The sequence below is a fragment of the Oryx dammah genome, unplaced genomic scaffold (genome assembly GCF_014754425.2).
Source record: "Oryx dammah isolate SB20612 unplaced genomic scaffold, SCBI_Odam_1.1 HiC_scaffold_2, whole genome shotgun sequence".
NCBI lineage: Eukaryota > Metazoa > Chordata > Mammalia > Artiodactyla > Bovidae > Oryx > Oryx dammah.
In genome coordinates this window covers 119277567-119300058 of record NW_024070186.1, presented here as the reverse complement: position 1 = coordinate 119300058, position 22492 = coordinate 119277567, and the positions used below count along the sequence as shown (strand labels likewise).

At 37.0% G+C, this 22492-nt stretch overlaps 1 protein-coding gene across 1 annotated transcript in view; it reads left to right on the top strand.

Annotated features, from left to right (window-relative positions):
- Nucleotides 1-18065: 18065 nt before the first annotated feature.
- LOC120882056 (ephrin type-A receptor 3-like) overlaps nucleotides 18066-22492 on the top strand; it is a 55831-nt gene continuing 51404 nt past the window's right edge. The window contains exon 1 of the mRNA XM_040265812.1: nucleotides 18066-18240. Coding sequence (XP_040121746.1) covers nucleotides 18066-18240 — 175 coding nt within the window. The remainder of the gene's footprint in view (nucleotides 18241-22492) is intronic.

Genomic DNA, 22492 nt, shown 5'->3' with positions numbered 1-22492 from the left:
CCAAAATCACTGCAGATGGTGATTGCAGCCATGAAATTAAAAGATGCTTACTCCTTGGAAGGAAAGTCATGACCAACCTAGATAGCATATTCAAAAGCAGAGACATTACTTTGCCAACAAAGGTCTGTCTAGTCAAGGCTATGGTTTTTCCAGTAGTCATGTACAGATGTGAGAGTTGGACTGTGAAGAAAGCTGAGTGCCAAAGAATTGATGCTTTTGAACTGTGGTGTTGGAGAAGACTCATGAGAGTCCCTTGGACTGCAAGGAGACCCAACCAGTCCATTCTGAAGGAGATCAGATGTTCTTTGGAAGGAATGATGCTAAAGCTGAAACTCCAGTACTTTGGCCACCTCATGTGAAGAGTTGACTCATTGGAAAAGTCTCTGATGTTGGGAGGGATTGGGGGCAGGAGGAGAAGGGGATGACAGAGGATGAGATGGCTGGATGGCATCACCAACTCAATGGACATGTTCAGTTCAGTTCAGTCGCAGTCGTATCCGACTCTTTGCGACCCCATGAATCACAGCACGCCAGGCCTCCCTGTCCATCACCATCTCCCAGAGTTCACTCAGACTCTACGTCCATCGAGTCCGTGATGCCATCCAGCCATCTCATCCTCGGTCGTCCCCTTCTTCTCCTGCCCCCAATCTCTCCCAGCATCAGAGTCTTTCCCAATGAGTCAACTCTTCGCATGAGGTGGCCAAAGTACTGGAGCTTCAGCTTTAGCATCATTCCTTCCAAAGAAATCCCAGGGCTGATCTCCTTCAGAATGGACTGGTTGGATCTCCTTGCAGTCCAAGGGACTCTCAGAGTCTTCTCCAACACCACAGTTCAAAAGCATCAATTCTTCGGCGCTCAGCCTTCTTCACAGTCCAGCTCTCACATCCATACATGACCACAGGAAAAACCATAGCCTTGACTAGATGGACCTTAGTTGGCAAAGTAATGTCTTTGCTTTCAAATATACCATAGCCTTGACTAGATGGACCTTAGTCGGCAAAGTAGTGTCTCTGCTTTCGAATATACTATACTATACTTACTTCTTCCAAGAAGTAAGCGCCTTTTAATTTCATGGCTGCAGTCACCATCTGCAGTGATTTTGGAGCCCAAAAAAATAAAGTCTGACACTCTTTCCACTGTTTCCCCATCTATTTCCCATGAAGTGATGGGACCAGATGCCATGATCTTCGTTTTCTGAATGTTGAGCTTTAAGCCAACTTTTTCACTCTCCTCTTTCACATTCTTCAAGAGGCTTTTTAGTTCCTCTTCACTTTCTGCCATAAGGGTGGTGTCATCTGCATATCTGAGGTTATTGATATTTCTCCCAGCAATCTTGATTCCAGCTTGTGCTTCTTCCAGCCCAGCATTTCTCATGATGTACTCTGCATATAAATTAAATAAGCAGAGTGACATATACAGCCTTGACGTACTCCTTTTCCTATTTGGAACCAGTCTGTTGTTCCATGTCCAGCTCTAACTGTTGCTTTCTTACCTGCATACAGATTTCTCAAGAGGCAGGTTAGGTGGTCTGGTATTCCCATCTCTTTCAGAATTTTCCAGTTTATTGTGATCCACACAGTCAAAGGCTTTGGCATAGTCAATAAAGCAGAAATAGATGTTTTTCTGAGTTTGAGTGAACTCTGGGAGTTGGTGATGGACAGGGAGGCCTGGCATGCTGCAATTCATGGGGTCGCAAAGAGTCGGACATGACTGAGCAACTGAACTGAACTGAACTGACCCCTATGAGACACATTTTATCATTTTATAGATAAGAAAACTAAAATACAATGAAGGGGAAACAAAAATTGGCCCCAGTCATACAACCAATGTATGTTGGAGACAGAATTTAAACCTAAACATCTTGACTCCAGAAGGTCCTGAATCATTTTAGAATCTTCTCCAAAAATCTGAAATTTCATTATACAGTCTACCACTCCACTGAAGATTACCTTTAATACTAATAATAAAAAGTGTGCCTTTTCTCATTATAAAACCTTCTCTCTCACTTTTATATTATGGCATAATTATGTTAATAAGTTGGTGGAGTTTTACTTTTTTTAAACTATCTCTTAGAAGGAAATAAAGAACATACCAATTATTGGTTGGCTATTTGATTTGGTCAAGAATTCCTAATCCATCAGGAGACAATGTTTATACCCCAAATGTTAGGATTAACATTTTAAAAATATAAAATGAGTTTATAGGATGATACCTATCATGTTGCCTTCTTTCAAAAATTCATAACAAACCAACACAATACTGTTTTAAAGATTCTGCGAAGTCCTGTTTTAAAGGCACATAATTCTTTTTTTTAATAAGCCATTGTTTTTCAAACATATTTTAAAACGGGTCTTTCAGTAATAATCTGAGCTCCCCCAGGGGCTCAAATGGTAAAGAATCTGCCTGTAGTTCAGGAGACCTATATTTGATCCCTGGATCTGGAAAATCCCCTGGAAAAGGGAATAGCAACCCACTTCAGTATTCTTGCTTGGAGAATCCAATGGACAGAGGAGCCTGGTGTGCTGCCATCCAGTGGGTCGCAAAGCACTGGACATGAGTAAACAACTTTCACTTTCAATTTTCAGTAATGTGGTAACTCTTAATATTGCAAAGGACTCCAATGCCCCAAGGAACACTGCTTACTAGGTCAACTGCTTTTCACTTCTGAAATTAGCTGTATCTGAAAAAGAAAAAAATTGGTAGGCTATCGCATACCAAAACTATAAATATACTTCCCCTTAATTTTCCTTAAATAAAGAAAAATATCTTTTACACATATATTGTGGAAAGAAGAAAGGACATATTTTTTTGCTATTTTCCTAAGTAATATATTGTTTTTTTTTAGGCAAAGACAATGTATTTTAAGTAATTTTACCCATATCTTCAAAGGAGATTATTTAATGATGTATCAGTTTGATTTGTACTAGTGTGTCTGCATATTGACCAAATGTTTCCAATGAGATTTCACCGATTCTTGAAGCCAATATTTATGAAACATCTACTATATATTTTGATATAGTAGTAGTAGTAGTGCTCAGTTTTATCCAACTCTTTGCGACCCCATGCACTGTAGCCCACCAGGCTTCTCTGTCCATGGGATTTCCCAGGAAAGAATACTGGAGTTGCCATTTCCCTCCCCAAGGGATCTTCCTGACCAAAGGATCGAACCTGTGTCTCTTGCGTCTCCTGCGTTGGCAGGCATATCCTTTACCACAGTGCTACCTGGGAAGCATTCATATTTTGATATGCTGAGATTTAATTTTAATGTCATTTCTACAGCCCTGACCCTTTCATACAAAACTGCAATTCTTTTTTATTTTAACCTTTTAAAAATTGTTCAATTTTTAAAGGTGAAGGTTACTTTACACTTACAGTTATTAAAAAAATGTTGACTATATTCCCTGTGTTGTACTATATATCCTGAGCCTCTCACAGTCAATGGTTTGTATCTCCCACTCCCCATCCCTATATTGCCTTGCCACCGGCCCCACTAGTAACCACTAGTTTGTTCTGTCCGTCTACTTCTTTTTTGTTATATTCAATAATTTGTATTTTTTAGATTCTATATATAAATGATAGCATATGATATTTGTCTTTCTCTGTCTGACTTATTTCCCTTAGCAAATGCCCTTCAATCCATCCATGTTTCTGCAAATGTCAAAATTTCACTCTTTCTTATGGCTGAGTAGTATTTCTTTTTATGTATATACCACATCTTCTTTGTCCAATCATTTGTTGATAGGCACTTCAGTTGCTTTCATATCTTCACTATTGTATGTAATGCTGCTATTAGTATTGGGGTGCAGGTATCTTGTCAAATTGGTGTTTTTGTGTGTTTTTTAGATACATACTTAGTGGAATTGCTGGGTCATGTGGTAGTCTATTTTCAATATTTTTGAGAAATCTCCATACAGCATTTCACAGTAGCTGCACCTATTTACATTCCCACCAACAGTATAACTGTTCCCTTTTCTCCACATCCTCACCAACATCTGTTATCTGTGTTCTTTCTGATGTCAGCTATTCTGACAGATGTGAGCTGATAGCTCGTTGTGATTTTGATTTGCATTTCCCTTATGATTAGCAATGTTGAACATCTTGTCATGTGCCTGTTGGCTGTCTGCATTTCCTCTTTTGAAAATTGTTTATTAAATTTTTCTACATATTTGAAAAATTGAATTGGTTTTCATTGATGAGGAGTTGTATGAGCTATTTATATGTGCTGAATATTAATCCCTTACAGAGCATATCATTTTCAAATATTTTCTCCCATTCAGTATGTTGATTTTTTGTTTTGTCAGTAGTTTCCTTTGGTATAAAAAAATCTTTTTAAAGTTTAAGTAGGTCTCATTTGTTTATTTTTGCTTTTATTTCTGTTATTTAGGGGATAGATCCAAAAACATTGCTGTGATTTGTGTCAGAGAGTGTTTTGCCTATGTTTTACTCTAGGAATTTTATATTATCTGGTTTTACATTTAAGTCTTTAATCCATTTGAGTTTATTTTTGTATATGGTGTTAGAGAATGCTCTAATTTCATTCTTTTACATGGAGCAGTCCAGCTTCCCAGCAACACTTAGAAGAAGAAGAAATAAAACCCAGAGTTAATAGAGGGAAAGAAATAAAATCAGAGCAGAAATTAAGGAAATAGAGACTAATAAATAATAGAAAAGTTCAATAAAACTAAAAGCTGGTTCTTTGAAAAGCAAAATTGATAAATCTTTAGCAAGATTCATCAGTAAAAAAGAGAAATGGCCCAAACAAATAAAAAATGAACAAAGAGAAATTATACCACCACAAGAATACCAAGAATGATAAGAGACTACTATCAACAACTATATGTCAATAAAATGGACAACCTAGAAGAAATTGATAAATTCAGTACAATCTCCCAAGACTGAAGCAGGAAGAAATAGAAAATGTTAAGAGACTAATTACCAGTAATGAAATTTAATCAGTAATTTAAAAACTCCCAACAAATTCTAGCACCAGATGAATTCATATGTAAATTATACCCAACATTTAGAGAAGAGATAACACCTATCCTTCTGAAGGTATTATGAAAAATCCCAGAGGAAAAGAACAAACTGGAATTATTTTACTAAAGCAGGCACTGTTTTATGTCTCAACACCCTTGTTAGCATCAGAAACTCACTCAGGCTGATTTAGTCAGAAAAAGAATTTACTAAAGGAATATCAGCAGGAACTAAGTAAGAGTTAGAACTGGACATGGAACAACAGACTGGTTCCAAATAGGAAAAGGAATATGTCAAGGTTGTATATTGTCACTCTGCTTATTTAACTTATATGCAGAGTACATCATGCGAAACTCTAGGCTGGAAGAAGCACAAGCTGGAATCAAGATTGCCGGGAAAAATATCAGTAACCTCAGATATGCAGATGACACCACCCTTATGGCAGAAAGTGAAGAGGAACTAAAAAGCCTCTTGATGAAAGTGAAAGAGGAGAGTGAAAAAGTTGGCTTTAAGTTCAACGTTCAGAAAACTAAGATTATGGCATCCAGTCCTATCACTTCATGGGAAATAGATGGGGAAACATTGGCTGGATTATTTTGGGGGCTCCAAAATCACTGCCAAAGGTGACTGCAGCCAGAAACTTAAAAAGTGCTTACTCCTTGGAAGGAAAGTTATGACCAACCTAGACAGCATATTAAAAAGCAGAGATATTACTTTGTCAACAAAGGTCCATCTAGTCAAGGCTATGGTTTTTCCAGTAGTAGTGTATGGATGTGAGAGTTGGACTATAAAGAAGGCTGAGTGCTGAAGAATTGATGCTTTTGAATTATAAAGAAGTATGAGCCCTGAAGGACTGATGCTTTTGAACTGAGAAGACTCTTAAGAGTCCCTTGGACTGCAAGGAGATCCAACCAGTCCATCCTACAGGAGATCAGTCCTGGGTGTTCACTGGAAGGACTGATGTTGAAGCTGAAATTTTAGTACTTTAGCCTCCATATGCAAAGAGCTGATTCATTTGAAAAGACCCTGATGCTGGGAAAGATTGGGGGCAGGAGGAGATGGGGACGACAGTGGATGAGATGGTTTGATGGCATCACCGACTCAACAGACATGAGTTTGGGTAAACTCTGGGAGTTGGTGATGGACAGGGAGGCCTGGCGTGCTGCAGTTCATGGGATTGCAAAGAGTTGGACATGACTGAGCAACTGAATTGAACTGATTCAAATATAGGAAGGTGGTTCAGTTCCTGGAAATCCAAGGTGGATAAATATCTTTGTTGACTTAATAATATTATTATTATTGTTATTACCTCAATCATTTTAATTGTTATGTTGGATTATGCTCATTGTAATTAATAAAATATTAATTCTACATGGTGAGTTGTGAAATTTGATGTTGGTACATAAGCATGGTTCTTAAGATGTGGGCCTTTGGTGCCTTTTCCTCTCCCTCATGTCCTCTTTTCTTCTTTTTTTCTTCCTTCCTTTTTTCCTTTCTCTTTCTTTTTTTCATTCACTTCTTCCTTCCTCCTTTTCTTCTTTCTCTCTTCTTTCCTTATCTTTTTCTTTTTTGGTAACTTCTCCAAAAATAGAAACATCATACTGGATTTCTGTGTATATAAATGTATATTTGGTGGTAACACTGACATCTTAGACCTCTGTCCTAACACTGTATACACTCTAGCAGTTGGAATAAAAAATATTAAGCATCAGATTTATTGTATTCTTTCAAGAGAGACAGGTTGCAAACACAGCAAAGGAGTATAATGTATAATATATTGGAAGTTGGTAATGTTATGGAGTGATTCAAATGGATCTTACATTCATCTGGAGGTAGATAGACAACAGATATACTAAATAAGTAAATTGTCTAATCTGTTAATGTTTAATGATATTGTAACAACAATGCAGAGTATCTTGTAAGTATCAAATTCTTACATGAAATGATGGTAATATTCAGGCTGTTTCCCTTTCAATTGTTAGAAGGATAAAATGAGACTTCCATGTGAAGGCCCTATGAAATGTTTTTAGAATTATAAAATTATCAATATTTATAACTAAATAACTGTAAATAAATATCATCAGTAAATAACTCCCTATATAGAGCACTCAGAAAAGCAGCATTTGAATTGGGCATATTTTTTCCCTATACACTTTTTTTCCCTATACACATCTTTTAACTTAGAATCATGTTGCATAAGCAAGCATGTATCCTGTTTATTCCCACCCCTAATTTTGTAGCTTAAGCTTTCTTTAGTATTGTTATAAACTTGACATATCTCTTTGCCAAATATTTTCCAAGCTTTTTATACCAGATCCATCAGTGAAATTGTTTTACTTTTTGTTCTCCTCAGCTCACTAATTGCTTCCATCTCACAGCCTCAAATGTCTCTACACTACAATTTTTTTCCTTTTTTTAATTTCCTGTATCAGAGTGGTTCTTCTACATTTTTGGCCTCAGGACCCCTTGATACCCTTAAAAATTACTGAGGTTTTGTTTTTATGGGTTATGTCCATCAATAATTACCCTAATGAAAATTAAACTGAGAAATTCAAGGAAATTACTAATCCATCTAAAAATAATAGTAAGTTCACTAGATGTTAACTTAAGAGATATAATGATTGACACTCATCGAGGTTCTGGTAAATGCCTCTGAACTCTAGAGATTCAATTCAAGTGAAAAGGCAAATGCCACCTTATTATTATGAAAATCATTTTGACCTTCTTGAACCAAAGTTTGAGATCCATAACATATCAGAAATCTAGATTCAAAAGGAAAGTTTCAAATAGGCAATATATTGATATGGTTCACTCATCTCTGCTAGCAGTTTATCTAACCTTTCCAGAGGTCATTCATATTATTAGTATATTTATATGTGGACAAGAATTATGTCATAGTATATAATTTAAATCAAATGGAAGTTTTCAATTATTTTTTTTTTAACAGCCTAGTTTTTTTGAAACCTAACAATGTGTTTTTGGGATCTTTCATAAAGAGAGCTTCCTTTTTCAAAATGTTTACTTTTGCATGGTACCACATAGTATGGATGTGCCATAGTCTATGTGGTTTCCTACTGACAACGAGGCATTCATTTTTCTTTCTCGTTTCCCCCTAACACAAATGTGGCTGCAGTGAATAACCCGATATATCATTTCACAACTAGATAAATAGATCTCTGTTAAATGTTAGAATAACAGTTGCTGGGCAAATTTGTGTGCATATTAATATTTTATAAATATTTTCAAATATCCTTCAGTAGAGCTTGTACCAGTTTACTCTCTTGCTAACAATCCGTGCAGGCACAGGTTTCTGCACCCTCTTGCCTATACATACCAGTGTTAAGCTTATAGATCTTTGGCAGATCCTTAATTTATTATAATTTGTATTATTTTAAACCTGCTGTGCTTAATGCTTTGCTTAATGACCCTTTTTATCCAAGAGACACAAATCACTTAAAATCACAACAAGTAGAAGATATGCACAAGATCTGGGAATTGGTTGGATGAACATATAATGATCATCCCTGTAAGGAGGCTTGAGACTGAAGACAGGCACTACTGATAATTAAAATGAGACAACAGGTATGAATGAGATTGCTCTAGGCATTCTGGGATATCTGATATCCTAGGAGATATGCATTATGGAGACAGGAAAAACAGGAGTAAATATATGAACATGCCGTCTATAGGAGAAGTTAGATCACAAAGAATAAACCAATGAATTAAATAATTTTAGCTACAAAGAATGACCATGTTAATTTTATGGAGAACAAAACACAGTGAAGTGCATTGTTTTTTATGATCTAACTTCTGCTCAACATGTGCAGCGGTGCTTTCTTCACTGTCACTGTTCTTACTTCTGTCTTGCCTAAAACCACATGCCCAGCCTCTCCGTCTTTCTCCATTATTGTGAGTTGGGTTTCCCCAGAAGCAGACTCTGACCAGTTATGAAGAAGCACCTTGGTGATCTGCCCCTGGGGAAGGAAGAAGTGGAATCTTGAAGTCAGAAGGAGAAGTGGAGCTGGGAGACAGGCCCACCCAGCTTGCATGACCCAAAATGATCCTTTAGAATTATCTTGAATTGGGCTAAGATGACAAGGCCTTTTCATTCCTGCATGTTCAGTCTTTGGATGCATCACATTGGGAAGGGCTTGAATTCTGGAGCAAAACTCTCTGGAACACAGGCAGCCTCTGAAGGGGCTGCGAGCTGCTGCTGCCTGCTGGCAACACATCCAGCAGCCAAGGTACCAAGTCCTTCAGTGACGAAGGGCCTGGATGGCATGCTACAATGTCAGCTCTATGTATCAGGAGTCACTCAGCAATAGTTACTTACACTGTTAAGTGAACAAAACTAGAGTGCTTATAGCCTTGGAATCAGGCTGACCTAAACTTGACTTCTGCCATTGCTTCTTATTCACTATAAATTTCATTTTCTCCATCCCCAAGGTAAAAGAGTTGCTATTTATTTCATGGAGCTACTGCACAAATTAAATGTTACAGTTTTTATATATAAAGAGTTTAACTCACTACCAGGTGCATGGTGTGCATTCAGCAGTGATGACTCATATTTTAAAAGGATAAAAATAACATTGATTAAATTTTAGTTTCAAATATAATACTTTGATTTGGGGGAGCAAAAAGGGGAAGGGGGAGGGATAGGATAGAAAACTTTCACAGAATACCTCATTTTTATGGCTCTTGATTCATTAGGCTATCTCTTTCACTGTTATATTTTATTAGCATTGTAATGCCAAATCTGATACATTTGTGATTTTAAAATTAAATGTAGAATTTGTAAGAGTTCCTTAACTATATAATGTGTGCTTCTAGGGAAAGATGAGAATGAAACACTCTAAATACCCTAAATGGATGCTAACTGTGGGTATTTGAAATCTATTCCTGAACATTGGGAGACCCCAATTTTTCTTGGTTTCTATCATGGGCTCTGGATCTCTACTACTGTTGTAGGAAAAATGGGGTGTGAGAAAAGGGTCATGTTACAGGTATTGTGTGAGTCCCTGGAATGAGCCACCAAGTGAAGGTCCTTGATTTCTCACAGGACGGAATTCAAGAGTGAGTGCTACTAAAGTGAAAGCAGGTTTATTCACAGAGACACATACTCCAGAGACAGTGTGGTCCATCTCAAAAGAAAAGAGTGCCCTGAGGTGTGGGTGGTTATTTTTTATGGGCTGGGTAATTTCACAGGCTCACTAGTAGGTGGGAAGTCCATCTTGAAGGAAGGGTAAGGACTTTCAGGACTTGGTCCACCACTCACATTTTGACCTTTTATGGTGCGCCTCCTAAATGTCATGATCCCTGTGGGTGAGTAATTTAGCATGCTAATGCATTATCAGTTCAGTTCAGCTCAGTCGCTCAGTCGTGTCCGACTCTTTGCGATCCCATGAATTGCAGCACGCCAGACCTCCCTGTCCGTCACCCACTCCCGGAGTTCACTCAGACTCACGTCCATCGAGTCGGTGATACCATCCATCCTCTGTCGTCCCCTTCTCCTCCTGCCCCCAATCCCTCCCAGCATCAGAGTCTTTTCCAATGAGTCAACTCTTCGCATGAGGTGGCCAAAGTACTGGAGCTTCAGCTTTAGCATCATTCCTTCCAAAGAAATCCCAGGGCTGATCTCCTTCAGAATGGACTGGTTGGATCTCCTTGCAGTCCAAGGGACTCTCAAGAGTCTTCTCCAACACCACAGTTCAAACGCATCAATTCTTCAGCGCTCAGCCTTCTTCACAGTCCAACTCTCACATCCATACATGACTGCTGGAAAAACCATAGCCTTGACTAGACAGACCTTTGTCGGCAAAGTAATGCCTCTGCTTTTGAGTATGCTATCTAGGTTGGTCATAACTTTCCTTCCAAGGAGTAAGCATCTTTTAATTTCATGGCTGCAATCACCATATGCAGTGATTTTGGAGCCCAAAAAAGTAAAGTCAGCCACTATTTCCACTGTTTCCCCATCTATTTCCCATGAAGTGATGGGACTGGATGCCATGATCTTAGTTTTCTGAACGTTGAGCTTTAAGCCAACTTTTTCACTCTCCTCTTTCACTTTCATCAAGAGGCTTTTTAGTTCCTCTTCACTTTCTGCCATAAGGGTGGTGTCATCTGCATATCTGAGGTTACTGATATTTCTCCCGGCAATCTTGATTCCAGCTTGTGCTTCTTCCAGCCCAGCGTTTCGCATGATGTACTCTGCATAGAAGTTAAATAAGCAGGGTGACAATATACAGCCTTGATGTACTCCTTTTCCTATTTGGAACCAGTCTGTTGTTCCATGTCCAGTTCTAACTGTTGTTTCCTGACCTGCATACAAGTTTCTCAAGAGGCAGGCAGGTCTTTTATAATGAGCATCTAATGAGACTCAAAGTCTACTGGAAGTCAAATCTTCTGCCATCTTGGGCCTAATAGGTTCTAACCAGTTTTTGTAGTATTCTGTTCTTCTTAATGGTTGTGTCCTTCTATTAGTTGTGCCCTGCTTCCTTCCTTCCTGTCTCACTACAGCCATGTGACAGAAAAATACACCATTCCTGGACAAATTAGAATCAACTGAGAGGATGAAACTTACAAAGTTTAATCCCCAGAGTGATGGACTGGGGAAGGAAAAGAAGACAATTCTTTTTGAAAATGTTGAAAGGCCCCTATATATGGTCAATACAAGAAGTCTGGTTGGTTTATGCAGAACTAGAGTCAGATTAGAGAATGGGGTCTTTCAGCATCTGACTGTGCCTAGTTTGGGGAGAGAAGTCAGCAGCTAAGAGCAAACCAGTGTAGAAAATGATATCAAGTTGTATTAAACAAATAGAAATGACTGGAATTATTCCAGTATTAGTTGTGAATTGTTCAGAGAGAAGTAAGATTTCAGACAGAAAGGAGCAGAGAAAAGTAATCGATCTAGAGAAGCATGAACCTGCCAAGCAGCCTAGACAAAATCCAGCCTAAAATTAACGCCTCAAGACTTTTATATAATGGATGTCTTTGCTTGAATCAACTGGGAAATCTTTGTTGGGGGACATTTCCCAAAACTTATTCCACACTTCATCTATCCTGATTCTTGGCATTTACAGCTACCCACTGGGTCTGTTACCTCCCATATTCTCTTTGGGGTGAAACCTATTAGGATATCCTGAGTTCCTCTGACCTATCAGAAATTTTTCAACACAGATTTCTAGATGCCTCAAAGATTCTTTTCTTTCATGGAAAACAAATAAGTAGGTGATGGAAACGATCTCCAGATTATACAATGAAAACATGTGCTTTTCTTCCCATTTGTTCTTCTGTGACCATCAAATTTATGGTAATAGATATGATGGTATGCTAATGCCTTATAATACCCAGTAGAATAGCCATGAACCATATCTTAGGAACTAGATGAACTTATTTAATAGAATAAATGAAATAAACTGAGGGTAATTTAATAGAATAGAATGGAATAAACTGAAGATAATCAAGATACTATAAGTGAAATTTTATTTACACAACTACACAGAGATCATTGATAATATTACTCAAAAAGTTTCTTGAGTACAGCATTGCTAATTTGGAATTCTCATACATTTAATACTTTAAAAACTTATATTTTAGAAGTTTGTTTTCTAAAGATTACAGGAGCTCTGTATTGTTTTTCTGTCACTTCTAATCAGTGTGGGATTAGGAGCATAAAACAGACTCATAAAGGAGACATGCTGTATGTGATTCTGATTCAACATTCTATACAATCCCACAGAGGCCCATGGGAAAAGCCAGCCTAGTATTCTTTCTAGCAACAGTGAGAAAGTTGGAAGAGAAAACAAAGAAACTTCATTTAAGAATAAGACAATTTGCCAGTGCTGATCCTCAGAAATTGATCTTGAAAGTTAAAACTTCGTTAGTGTACAACCCACCCAATAAGTATTATCTGCATATAAAACTTCTCAAAAGAAATAACATATTTTGTAAAAATGATTTTTTAAATAAATGCAATATAATGTAAACACATTTCAAATTGGTCAAATTCTTTCCATCCCAGTGCTGCCACCATGGACCAGACCACCATCTCTTACCTGGTCTCCTGCATTAATACAAATGTTGCTGCCATTCCAGCTAACTCTCCCTTTAAAATCTCCACACTGCAGTCAAAGTCATCTATTTGAAAACATCCACTATATGTTAATTGTTTAATTTTTAATTTTGTTTCAGAAAAAGATGATCTTTTCCACATTGTTCCTTTCTACCCTCCATTATCTTGAACGCTGACATATACATCTTCTGAAGGAAAAGCAAACATCAGCTTTTGTACAACAAAGTCCAGCATTCTTTCCAAGGTTGAGTAGGCTTTAGGCGGTATAGCTCCTGCTGTGCTTCTCTTGAACTTCATCCCTGCCAGATCATGCTGTGGTCACACTGGCCAAGTTTCAATTTCTCAGAAGCACCAAATGCTTTCACTCATTAGGTTTCTTATTCTTGTGTTTTCATTTGCCAGGAACACTATTCCCAGTCTCTTCTATGGTTTAGAGTCTATCATCATCTTTGCTTTACAGATAATGAAACTGAAGCCAGAGAGATTAAGTTACTTGCCCAAAGGCTAATTAGCAGCAAATAAGTTGCACAACTAAAATCCCAGTGATCTAACGCCAGATCTTGGTTGGGTTCTTCATCACCTCATACGATACCTCTATCGTATCACCCTACTGGTCTACTTCTCAGCTTAAATGCCAGGCTTTCTCTGATCCATACTCTAAACTCAACCTAACAACTATCCTTGTTATCTTTTATTTTCTTCCCTTATCTTCTCCATTATGTAATTTATCACAATTTCTAATTATTTGTTATGGTAACTTGTTCATTTTTTAAAAAGTGTTCACTAAATTAAAAGATTTCAGGGAACAAGAGTGAAATATACCCAATACATGGATTCTCCTTTTGACATAAACACTGGTGACAGTTTTGCTTGAAGTAGCTGAGGCCCACCAGGAGGCCAGGTGGGTGCTGGATATGCCTGTTAACTCTTGAAATAACACAAAGTCATTTATGATATAATAACTGCTGTTTTCTGATTTTCATTCTGGCACCGTCATAACAGCCATACTACAAGGTCCTCTTTCATGCAAAAAGACTGACAACAGCAAAAACAAGCAGTAGAATTCTTCAAAATATTGAAGATGAATCAGTTATCTGCTGTCTTTAGCTTTTATCCTTTTCTTTCCCAAATTCATCTGCTTCCCTCAATTTGCGTTCTTTTTCTGTGTGTGCTTCTTGGCACCGTCCACTACCAGTTTCTGAAGCAGTGTTTCAGCAGAATCTTCAGGCTCAAAATAGTTTGGAATGATGCTTAGAGAGGATCTGAATAGCAATCACTCTAAGTAAATTGACCTGGCACTGTTGAAGGGATTCCTCAAGCAGATGACTCTCAAAAACCATCAATTAATAAAAGGCATAGAAGCATAAGCACAGAAACATAACAAGTCTGAGGTGTTATTAAAAGGAATGGAGTGGGAACATTTATCTGACTGGTCATAGCCAGGAAAAACATTCCTGAAGACTGGCCCATTTCTCCTCAGAATGTCTGAGATGAAATGGAGCATCGTTTGTTTTATATAAAGAAAATAATTCAGAAGGATGACAGTTTAGTGATACATGTCTTCGTGGCCTAAAATTCAAAGGCCTTAAAAAGAGGTTAAAATTCAAGTAAAATGAAGGACAGATAATGTAAGATATCACATTTATTTTTTCTTTAGTTCATCTTTTCTCTTCTTTCAACAAGAAGATAAAGTATAACTACAAGATAGAGCATGGGTAGGGCAAAGGGAAGAAATGAAGGGGATAATTAAGTTTGTCTATAACCTTTTCTTCATATGGGAAGAAATAACACTGAAGAGGGTAAAAAGAAATCAAAATGCTTTGCTTTCAGTTTAGTGTCATACTTTACTGCTTATTTGGAAATATTTATAGTTATTAGAAATCCTGATGTCTGTGGTAAAAGAAATGGGTATCTCAGTTTTTGTGCTAAATGAAGGTCCAAGTCAGATTGCTTTGTTGACTTTCTGGTAAATAGCAGAAAGTCAAGGTTCCGTTCTTTAAGAAAGTATAGTGATTGTCTAAGAACTGACTCTTAGGAGAAATATTGGCACATTTCTAAAACTCTTTCTTCTTTCTCAGCACAGTAGAATACCCATAAGTAGGCCATTACCTTATTTTGACTTCTAACCTCTCATCATTTTACTTTTGTGAACATATTTGAGCATTACAAAAAGTGAGCACGATATTTTCTCCACTAATTTCCATTTTTCATTTAATGTATGCATTCTTTACAAAATTCTGATGACACTTTATTTGAAGTGTTCAAACTACCAGAAAGTCCCTAGGAAGAGGGTTTGAAGTTGGCACTGGATAAAAAGACAACCTTGAACTAATTTTAAAGTTTGCAATTAGCAGAGATCACAGTGTGGCAAGTAAAAGTTTTAATGATAGACTGGCCTAGGCCTTGAGGTAAATTATGCATAATTATTCATAACTGCTATTTTTGGCTTGCCTGATTTGTCCTAGACCTCTGGCTGAGGAAACAATTTGAAATAATTAGAGTACTAGGGCATTGACAATGATGAATGAATTGAATACTTCTTTTGCCAAACATGGGTCTTGATAGGAAGCAGATAACTTTGGCAACTGTGGTATTTTGTTATTGGATCTCTGAAAGTAGAAAGTTTGTGTTTTTTCTGTATGTGTCTGTGTGTGATTTTTATAGGTTGTTTTTAAGTCGTTCTCTAAAAACTTCAGTCATCAAGGAACCTACGACTAAAACCAAACCAAAAACAAAGTTTTAAAAAATTATTTCTATAAAATTTCTAAAGTGTTTATTTATATCTAATTTTTGCATGCTTATTGTTGAGAGTTGGAACAATGGTAAATAAAGCTTATTGTTGAGAGCTGGAAATATGGTCAATATAAAGTAAATATAATGTCACATTAATTAATAAAATCCTTTAAATTTTAATCTTATGGGAAATTTTTAGTGTTTAGTATATTATACCATAATGGTAGTTAAGAAAAAGATATAATGAGTTAAATACAGTGCCTTTTGAAGTAGAAAACTTTTAAATAATTAATGCATAAAAATACTATGTAAGTTCTGCATATTCTTTTATGAAGTAAAAACAAAATGGATATTTGCTGTATGCTAAATTATTACCATTAAGTAAAGACAGCTTATCTTTATATATAATGATATTCAAATGTTTGTAATAATAATTTTCAGTAATTGTAATAGATAAATGTCTTGAAATAGGAAATGCTAAGTAGTTCTGGTGCACCATCAGATGCACTAGAGAGAAATTAAAGCAAAGGAGTCTTAGAAACCTATCATTTTTATTCATTGTCCATAAATTGTACAAAGCTCCTTTCTTAATTAAGCAAATTCAGAAACACAACATATTCACATTTTTCAGTAGAATAAACACCGACAATTGTCTCTGTCAGGAGACAATTGCCTCTTCACTGGAGATTTGGACAAACAGCCAGACAATCTTTGTTTTAATGAAAAAGCCTCAGCCCATTTAGGTCACATGAATGCAAAATTAAACTTCATTTTTTTAAAACCATAAAGTAATTTAAAAGTAGAAAAAGATTGAATATCTAAACAAACTTTGACATCTATACTAGTTGAATTTTATCACTCTACTAATTACACATATTATATTCTCTATTTTAAAATAGTTTCTTAAGACACTCAAGTTTGCAGTAAAAACAGCATAATTTTTACAGGTTGAAAATATGCATTTTTATATTGTACACAGTCCTTACACCTTAGCTTTGCTTCTTAAATACTAAGTCTAATCCGGTTTTATTACTTTTAACCATGGTGACATTATTTAAATGATCGTAACTCTTACATATAGTATAAACTACAATCTTAAATAATTTACATGTAAAATATATCTTGTTGTTGTTCAGTCCCTAAGTCATGTCTAACTCTTTGCAACCCCATGGACTGCAGGCACACAACGTTCCTCTGGCTTCCACTGTCTCCTGGAGTTTGTTCAAATTCATGTCCATTGAGGCAGTGATACTATCCAAGAACAACAAATTATGTCTACTTCTTTGCTTATTGTTGTAAATAATAAAACCATTCTGTGTAATTCTTATCCCAAATGAAGAGGAAAGATGCGTATATGTCACCATACAGTTTTTTTTTTTGTGTATTATCAGATATCATGTGTTTCAGAATGCTGTGTCCCTGAACTTGGAAAAGCAATTTTTTTGCAGAGTCATTGAGCTTTCCTGGTGGCTCAAACAGTTAAGAATCTGCCTGCAATAAGGGAGGTTGGGTTCAATCCCTGGGTCAGGACGATCTTCTGGAGAAGGGAACGGCAATCCACTCCAGCATTCTTGCCTGAAGAATTCCAAGGACAGAGGAGCCTGGCAGGCTACAGTCCAAGGCCAGAAAGAGTTGCAATGACTGAGCGACCAACATTACTGGGCCTTAAAGAAAGAGTTTTTTATTAGTCCTTTTGACAATTTGTTCTTTAGGTTACAACCCAAATGTAATACAGCTTGTTTAACTGAGATATAAATGGCTACTTCACAGTTTTCACTTTGGTTTTTGACCCACATTTTCAGATAGAAATTGTAGTATTGAGCCTGCTTTCACTGAAGAACTTTATTAGAGTATCCTATAAAGTTACTTACTGATGGATAGAAAAATAGTCAAGTGAGTGATTTTGGAAATCAGTAAACTTTAATGTTGAGATTTATATGATCTGAAGAGACACCAGAGTATATATATCAGTATACTGATGCTGAAGCTAAAGCTCCAATACTTTGGCCACCTGATGCAAAGAACTGACTCATTGGAAAAGACTCTGATGCTGGGAAAGATTGAGGGCAGGAGGAGAAGGGGACGACAGATGGTTGGATGGCATCATTGACTTGATAGACGTGAATCTGAGCCAGCTCTGGGAGTTGGTGATGGACAGGGAAGCCTGGCGTGCTGCAGTCCATGAGGTTGCAAAGAGTTGGACATAGCTGAGCAACTGACTGAATGTTGAGACTAGCCTCAAAAAAGGAAGATTTCATGACAGAAGTAGAAATGCTGAAGTTTAGGCATGGGGGTCCTTGACTTGGCCTATCTTATTTTCTTCATAAGTAGCTTATTATATTTGATTATAATAAGGAAACTAAAAGGACACCTCACTCTGGCTCTCCATCCTGATGGAAATGAAGCAGCGGTACCCGGCAGTGGAGGTGTCCCACGGTCCTTTGAATACAGCTTACCACATGGTAAAATGTGGCCAAGGAGCTGATGGCATTGCAACTACTGTTTTCTGCTGTTTCCTTCTCTGTCCCCCAGGACACCTCCCTCTCTAAAGACAGAGCAAGAGGATAGACAATGAGACTCTGAGGCCAAGTAGAAATAGTAAATGAATCCTAAATCTGAATTAAAATAAAAGACTTGAAAAATAATACATAAATCCACGTTGCTATTGTTATTATTGTTATTGTTACCTAGAATTAAGTTCAGTAGTTCACTTGCCTAATGTGTCATTAAAAATAAATGATGCTTACAGCATGAAAACAAATGTTTACTCTTCATAACCTTGTTTTCAAGGATTACATTCTGATATTTTTCTCAGCTGCTTAGGGAAGCAAAGCCTTTAACAGATTTGACTCTACAAAAAAGGGTTCCTGTTTAGTATCCTATTTGCAGACTGGTACAAATTGGACTGTTCATTACATGAAGATTTTGATGCTCCAAATTTATGAGTTGTTTCAAAACCTGTATAAGAAGGAAGCATTTTACCCTCTAAAATAAAGTGAAATATTATACCGTTTACCTATTCCTGTTAAGTTCCTTGTGACAGGATTTTAAAAAGCATATCATATTTACCAAACCCCTTCTCTCATTGGAAGTCAGGAAGATTCAATTTCATGGCAGCAGCCCAAAATTGAATTCTATGAGAACAGTAATTTTTCAAATTGATTGACTATCACTAATCAGCACTAAAGAAAGAATTGCTGTGTTTTTGTAAGGCAGAAGCAATGAATTTTGACATACAATGTGGCAGGTGGTGAATATGATAGTTTTCTCCTTATGATAACATAAAATGACTTTTAATTCTGAGACGTACATTGAATGAATATGGTGGGATTTAAAACTCCACCTCACATTTGTTTTATTCTAAGAAAATGGCAAATGATAACACAAAGGGCAAGAAAATGTGTTTATAACCTATTTCCTTCACTCATTTCTTAATTGCTTCATGCTACAACCTCAGGCAGGGCCTGTTTCTAAAATGGCATAATTTCTTCTTGAGATATGATTTTTCAGACTCCTGAAACATGTTTGTTAATTGGGCAGATGGTAAAGGTTCTACCTAGAATACTGTAGAAATTCTCCCAAAAGAGAGAGATGAGGGAAGGGTAACACACACCCTCAAAACCAAAAGTCCATAGTTGCACTGAAAAATAGTCTGCCACCTCCTGATCACAACAGTCATGTTTAAATGCAAGTCTCATGGAGATGTGCATGTCATTGATAATGTTTCCCTCGGGGCACAGTGTGAGCCTGAGTGTAATCTTTCTACAGACAGAAGCCCTCTGTTTGGGTGGAAGGCATTATAAGTAGTTTACTGTGAGATAGACTGCAATCTCTCCCATTTGCTTTTTGTTTCTTCCTCCTCCCTAACCAACTGCCCCTTCATTTCTCCTCTCCCATCGTCCCCTTTAAGTTTTGAAGGCATCAATTCATGTATTTAAATGTCCTTGGAAACTGAATGTAATCTAGAAGGTTATTAGCATATTGTTATCCATGTTAATGGCCTGACACCAAGGATGGGCTTTTTTCTTTTGTGTGTGTTGTTGTGAACATTACCAGCTTAAATGGGGAAAATCTTCCCCATTCAGAGTGTCACCATGGCCCTTCATTCACTTGTCAGGAGCCCATTGTGTGCCCAAACCTTGTCAGGGGCTTCTAGAGGGTTAGTGGCAGCAGCTTGCCATTGAGATCTGGGAAGAGAGCTGTTGTGGATGGGGGACAGACTGGCCTAGGCAGCCAGGTGGTGGCCAACTGGTCAGTAACTGACAGACAATTTAACCTAACTAGGCTGTACAGTCAGGCCTGTGTTACAAAAGGCCCACATGTGTCCTTAGCAAGCTTCATTAACTCTTTTGGCTAGGGCTATACTCCTCTGACATATTAATTAGTTGTAATGCTTTCTCTTATTCCAACTTAACCTTTCCATTGGACACTCAAGTGGATCCCTGGGAAGCTATTAGAATAATATGTATGCAAAATTACTGGGAAAAAACAACTGTAAGAGCAAGAAATATTCGCTACCACTAGACTGATTTTATACAGGAAAAAAAAGTGTAAAAGGAAAACCTGTGTTCTTCAATATTTTACTCAGAAAGGTGATCTATACCATATTGTTAATAAAAATAAGACATCAATTTACTATATAATTATGTGCTAATAGGTATAAAATTGTCATGCTTTTTTTCTGTCTTTGTAGTGAAAAGAAAGGAAAATATTATAAAACAATATTTTGAGGAATTTTAGACTGTCTTAGTGACTAGAGTAATCTGACCTTGGGATTATAAATTGATTCAAGGTTTTGAATAATTTTTGCAAGTTATAAAAGTCTTAATAAAGGAAAGTTATAGAAACTGTTTTTTAAATTATAAAAAGTTTAGAGCATTCAGGATCTGTAAAAATGTTTCATATATATAGAGGTAGATATAGATATATGTATAAATATATTTGTTGACAAAAAAGTGATGAGTTTTTGTGTCTGTATTTAGCCCTGGCTATTTTATATTACATAAACAAGTACCATATGATGTGAACTATGATAACATAGATGCATCAGGTATTGAATTTAATGATAGATGAGCCTAATTAGTATTTTTTCTTTGTTTTGCTTATAGAACACTTCTTGGCAGAGATAGTCTTATAGATATAAATTAATTTAGAAAAGTCCACAGGCCAAAGATGCATTTTATATCTCTGCTCTTGGTAAGCAATAAATCTTCAGTGATATAATACTTTTAACTCCTCACAGCAAATTAGTCACTTGTCAAGTCCATTGAGAGAGTAAATTCAGCCTTGTTTCATCATTTTATACCTTGTGATTTTTTTTTACAACTTAAGCAAAGTTTCATATTGTAGTTAATATTCTACAGAAAATAAAAATATACAAAGAAACAAGTACAATGTGTTATTTGTGTACTTGTTGTTAAATATATGAGTTTTCATATATTGCTAAGCTTTGTTAAACATATGAGTTTCCTGCCAAGCTCCCCTATCCATGGAATTCTCCAGGCCAGAATACTGGATTATGTAGCCATTCCCTTCTCCAGGAGATCTTCCCAAACCAGGGATTGAACCCAGGTCTCCTGCATTGCAAGCAGATGTTTTACCCTCTGAGCCACCAGGGAAGTAAATTTGCATTAGCTGTGTGTTAATCACTCAGTCATGTCCGACTCTTTGTGACACCATGGACTGTAGCCCACCAGGCTCCTCTGTCCATGGAATTCTCCATCAAAAATCCGAGAATGGGTTGCCATTTCCTTCTCCAGGGCATATTCCCAACGCAGGGATTGAACCCACGTCTCTTATACCTCCTACCCCGGCAGGCATGTTCTTTACCATCTGAGCCACCAGGAATGCCCATTAGCTGTGTAAAACTAGTAATTCTAAAAGTAAATTTTGCCATCCTTTTAAGTTGCATTGCTAGGGAGGGAGAAGCTATGTTCAAAATCTGGTTATGAGAACTGCCCCTGTCACTTTTCAGTCAGCGTAGTTATGTTACTCGCAGCAATAGTTACTATGACTATTATTCAGGTGGATTCTAAAATAATCATAGTCTAGGCTACTCTTGAGGTCTAAACCTAGATTATTTTTAAACTGTATGATAATTAAGTGTTTTTACAATTTAAGGAAAAACAATGTTTCCTCTCAAATATTCACTGATATTTCCTAAACAGTGCTCAGTAAAAATACCGAGTGACTTCAGAAAATGGTGGTAAGTACAGGCAGTCTGGGGGTGTCTGATTCTCAGGTGACATCACATGTATGTTTTGAGGTGTATGTTTTGGAGGAAAAGGTTTGATACAGCAGGTAGAAACAAGAAAACATTCTCCAGTTATCACAGAGAACAAACTCAAGAAGAATATTTGTAGGAAAAAATGAGTAACAGAGATGAATTATTGTCATAGTTTACATTTCAATTTATGTTTATATTTGGTAAGTGGTCAAAAATTATGTTTGCTGCTGCTGCTGCTAAGTCGCTTCAGTCGTGTCCGACTCTGTGCGACCCCATAGACAGCAGCCCACCAGGCTCCACCGTCCCTGGGATTCTCCAGGCAAGAACACTGGAGTGGGTTGCCATTTCCTTCTCCAATGCATGAAAGTGAAAAGTGAAAGGGAAGTCGTTCAGTCGTGTCAGACTCTGTGCGACCCCATAGATGGCAGCCCACCAGGCTCCCCCGTCCCTGGGATTCTCCACGCAAGAACGCTGGAGTGGGTTGCCAT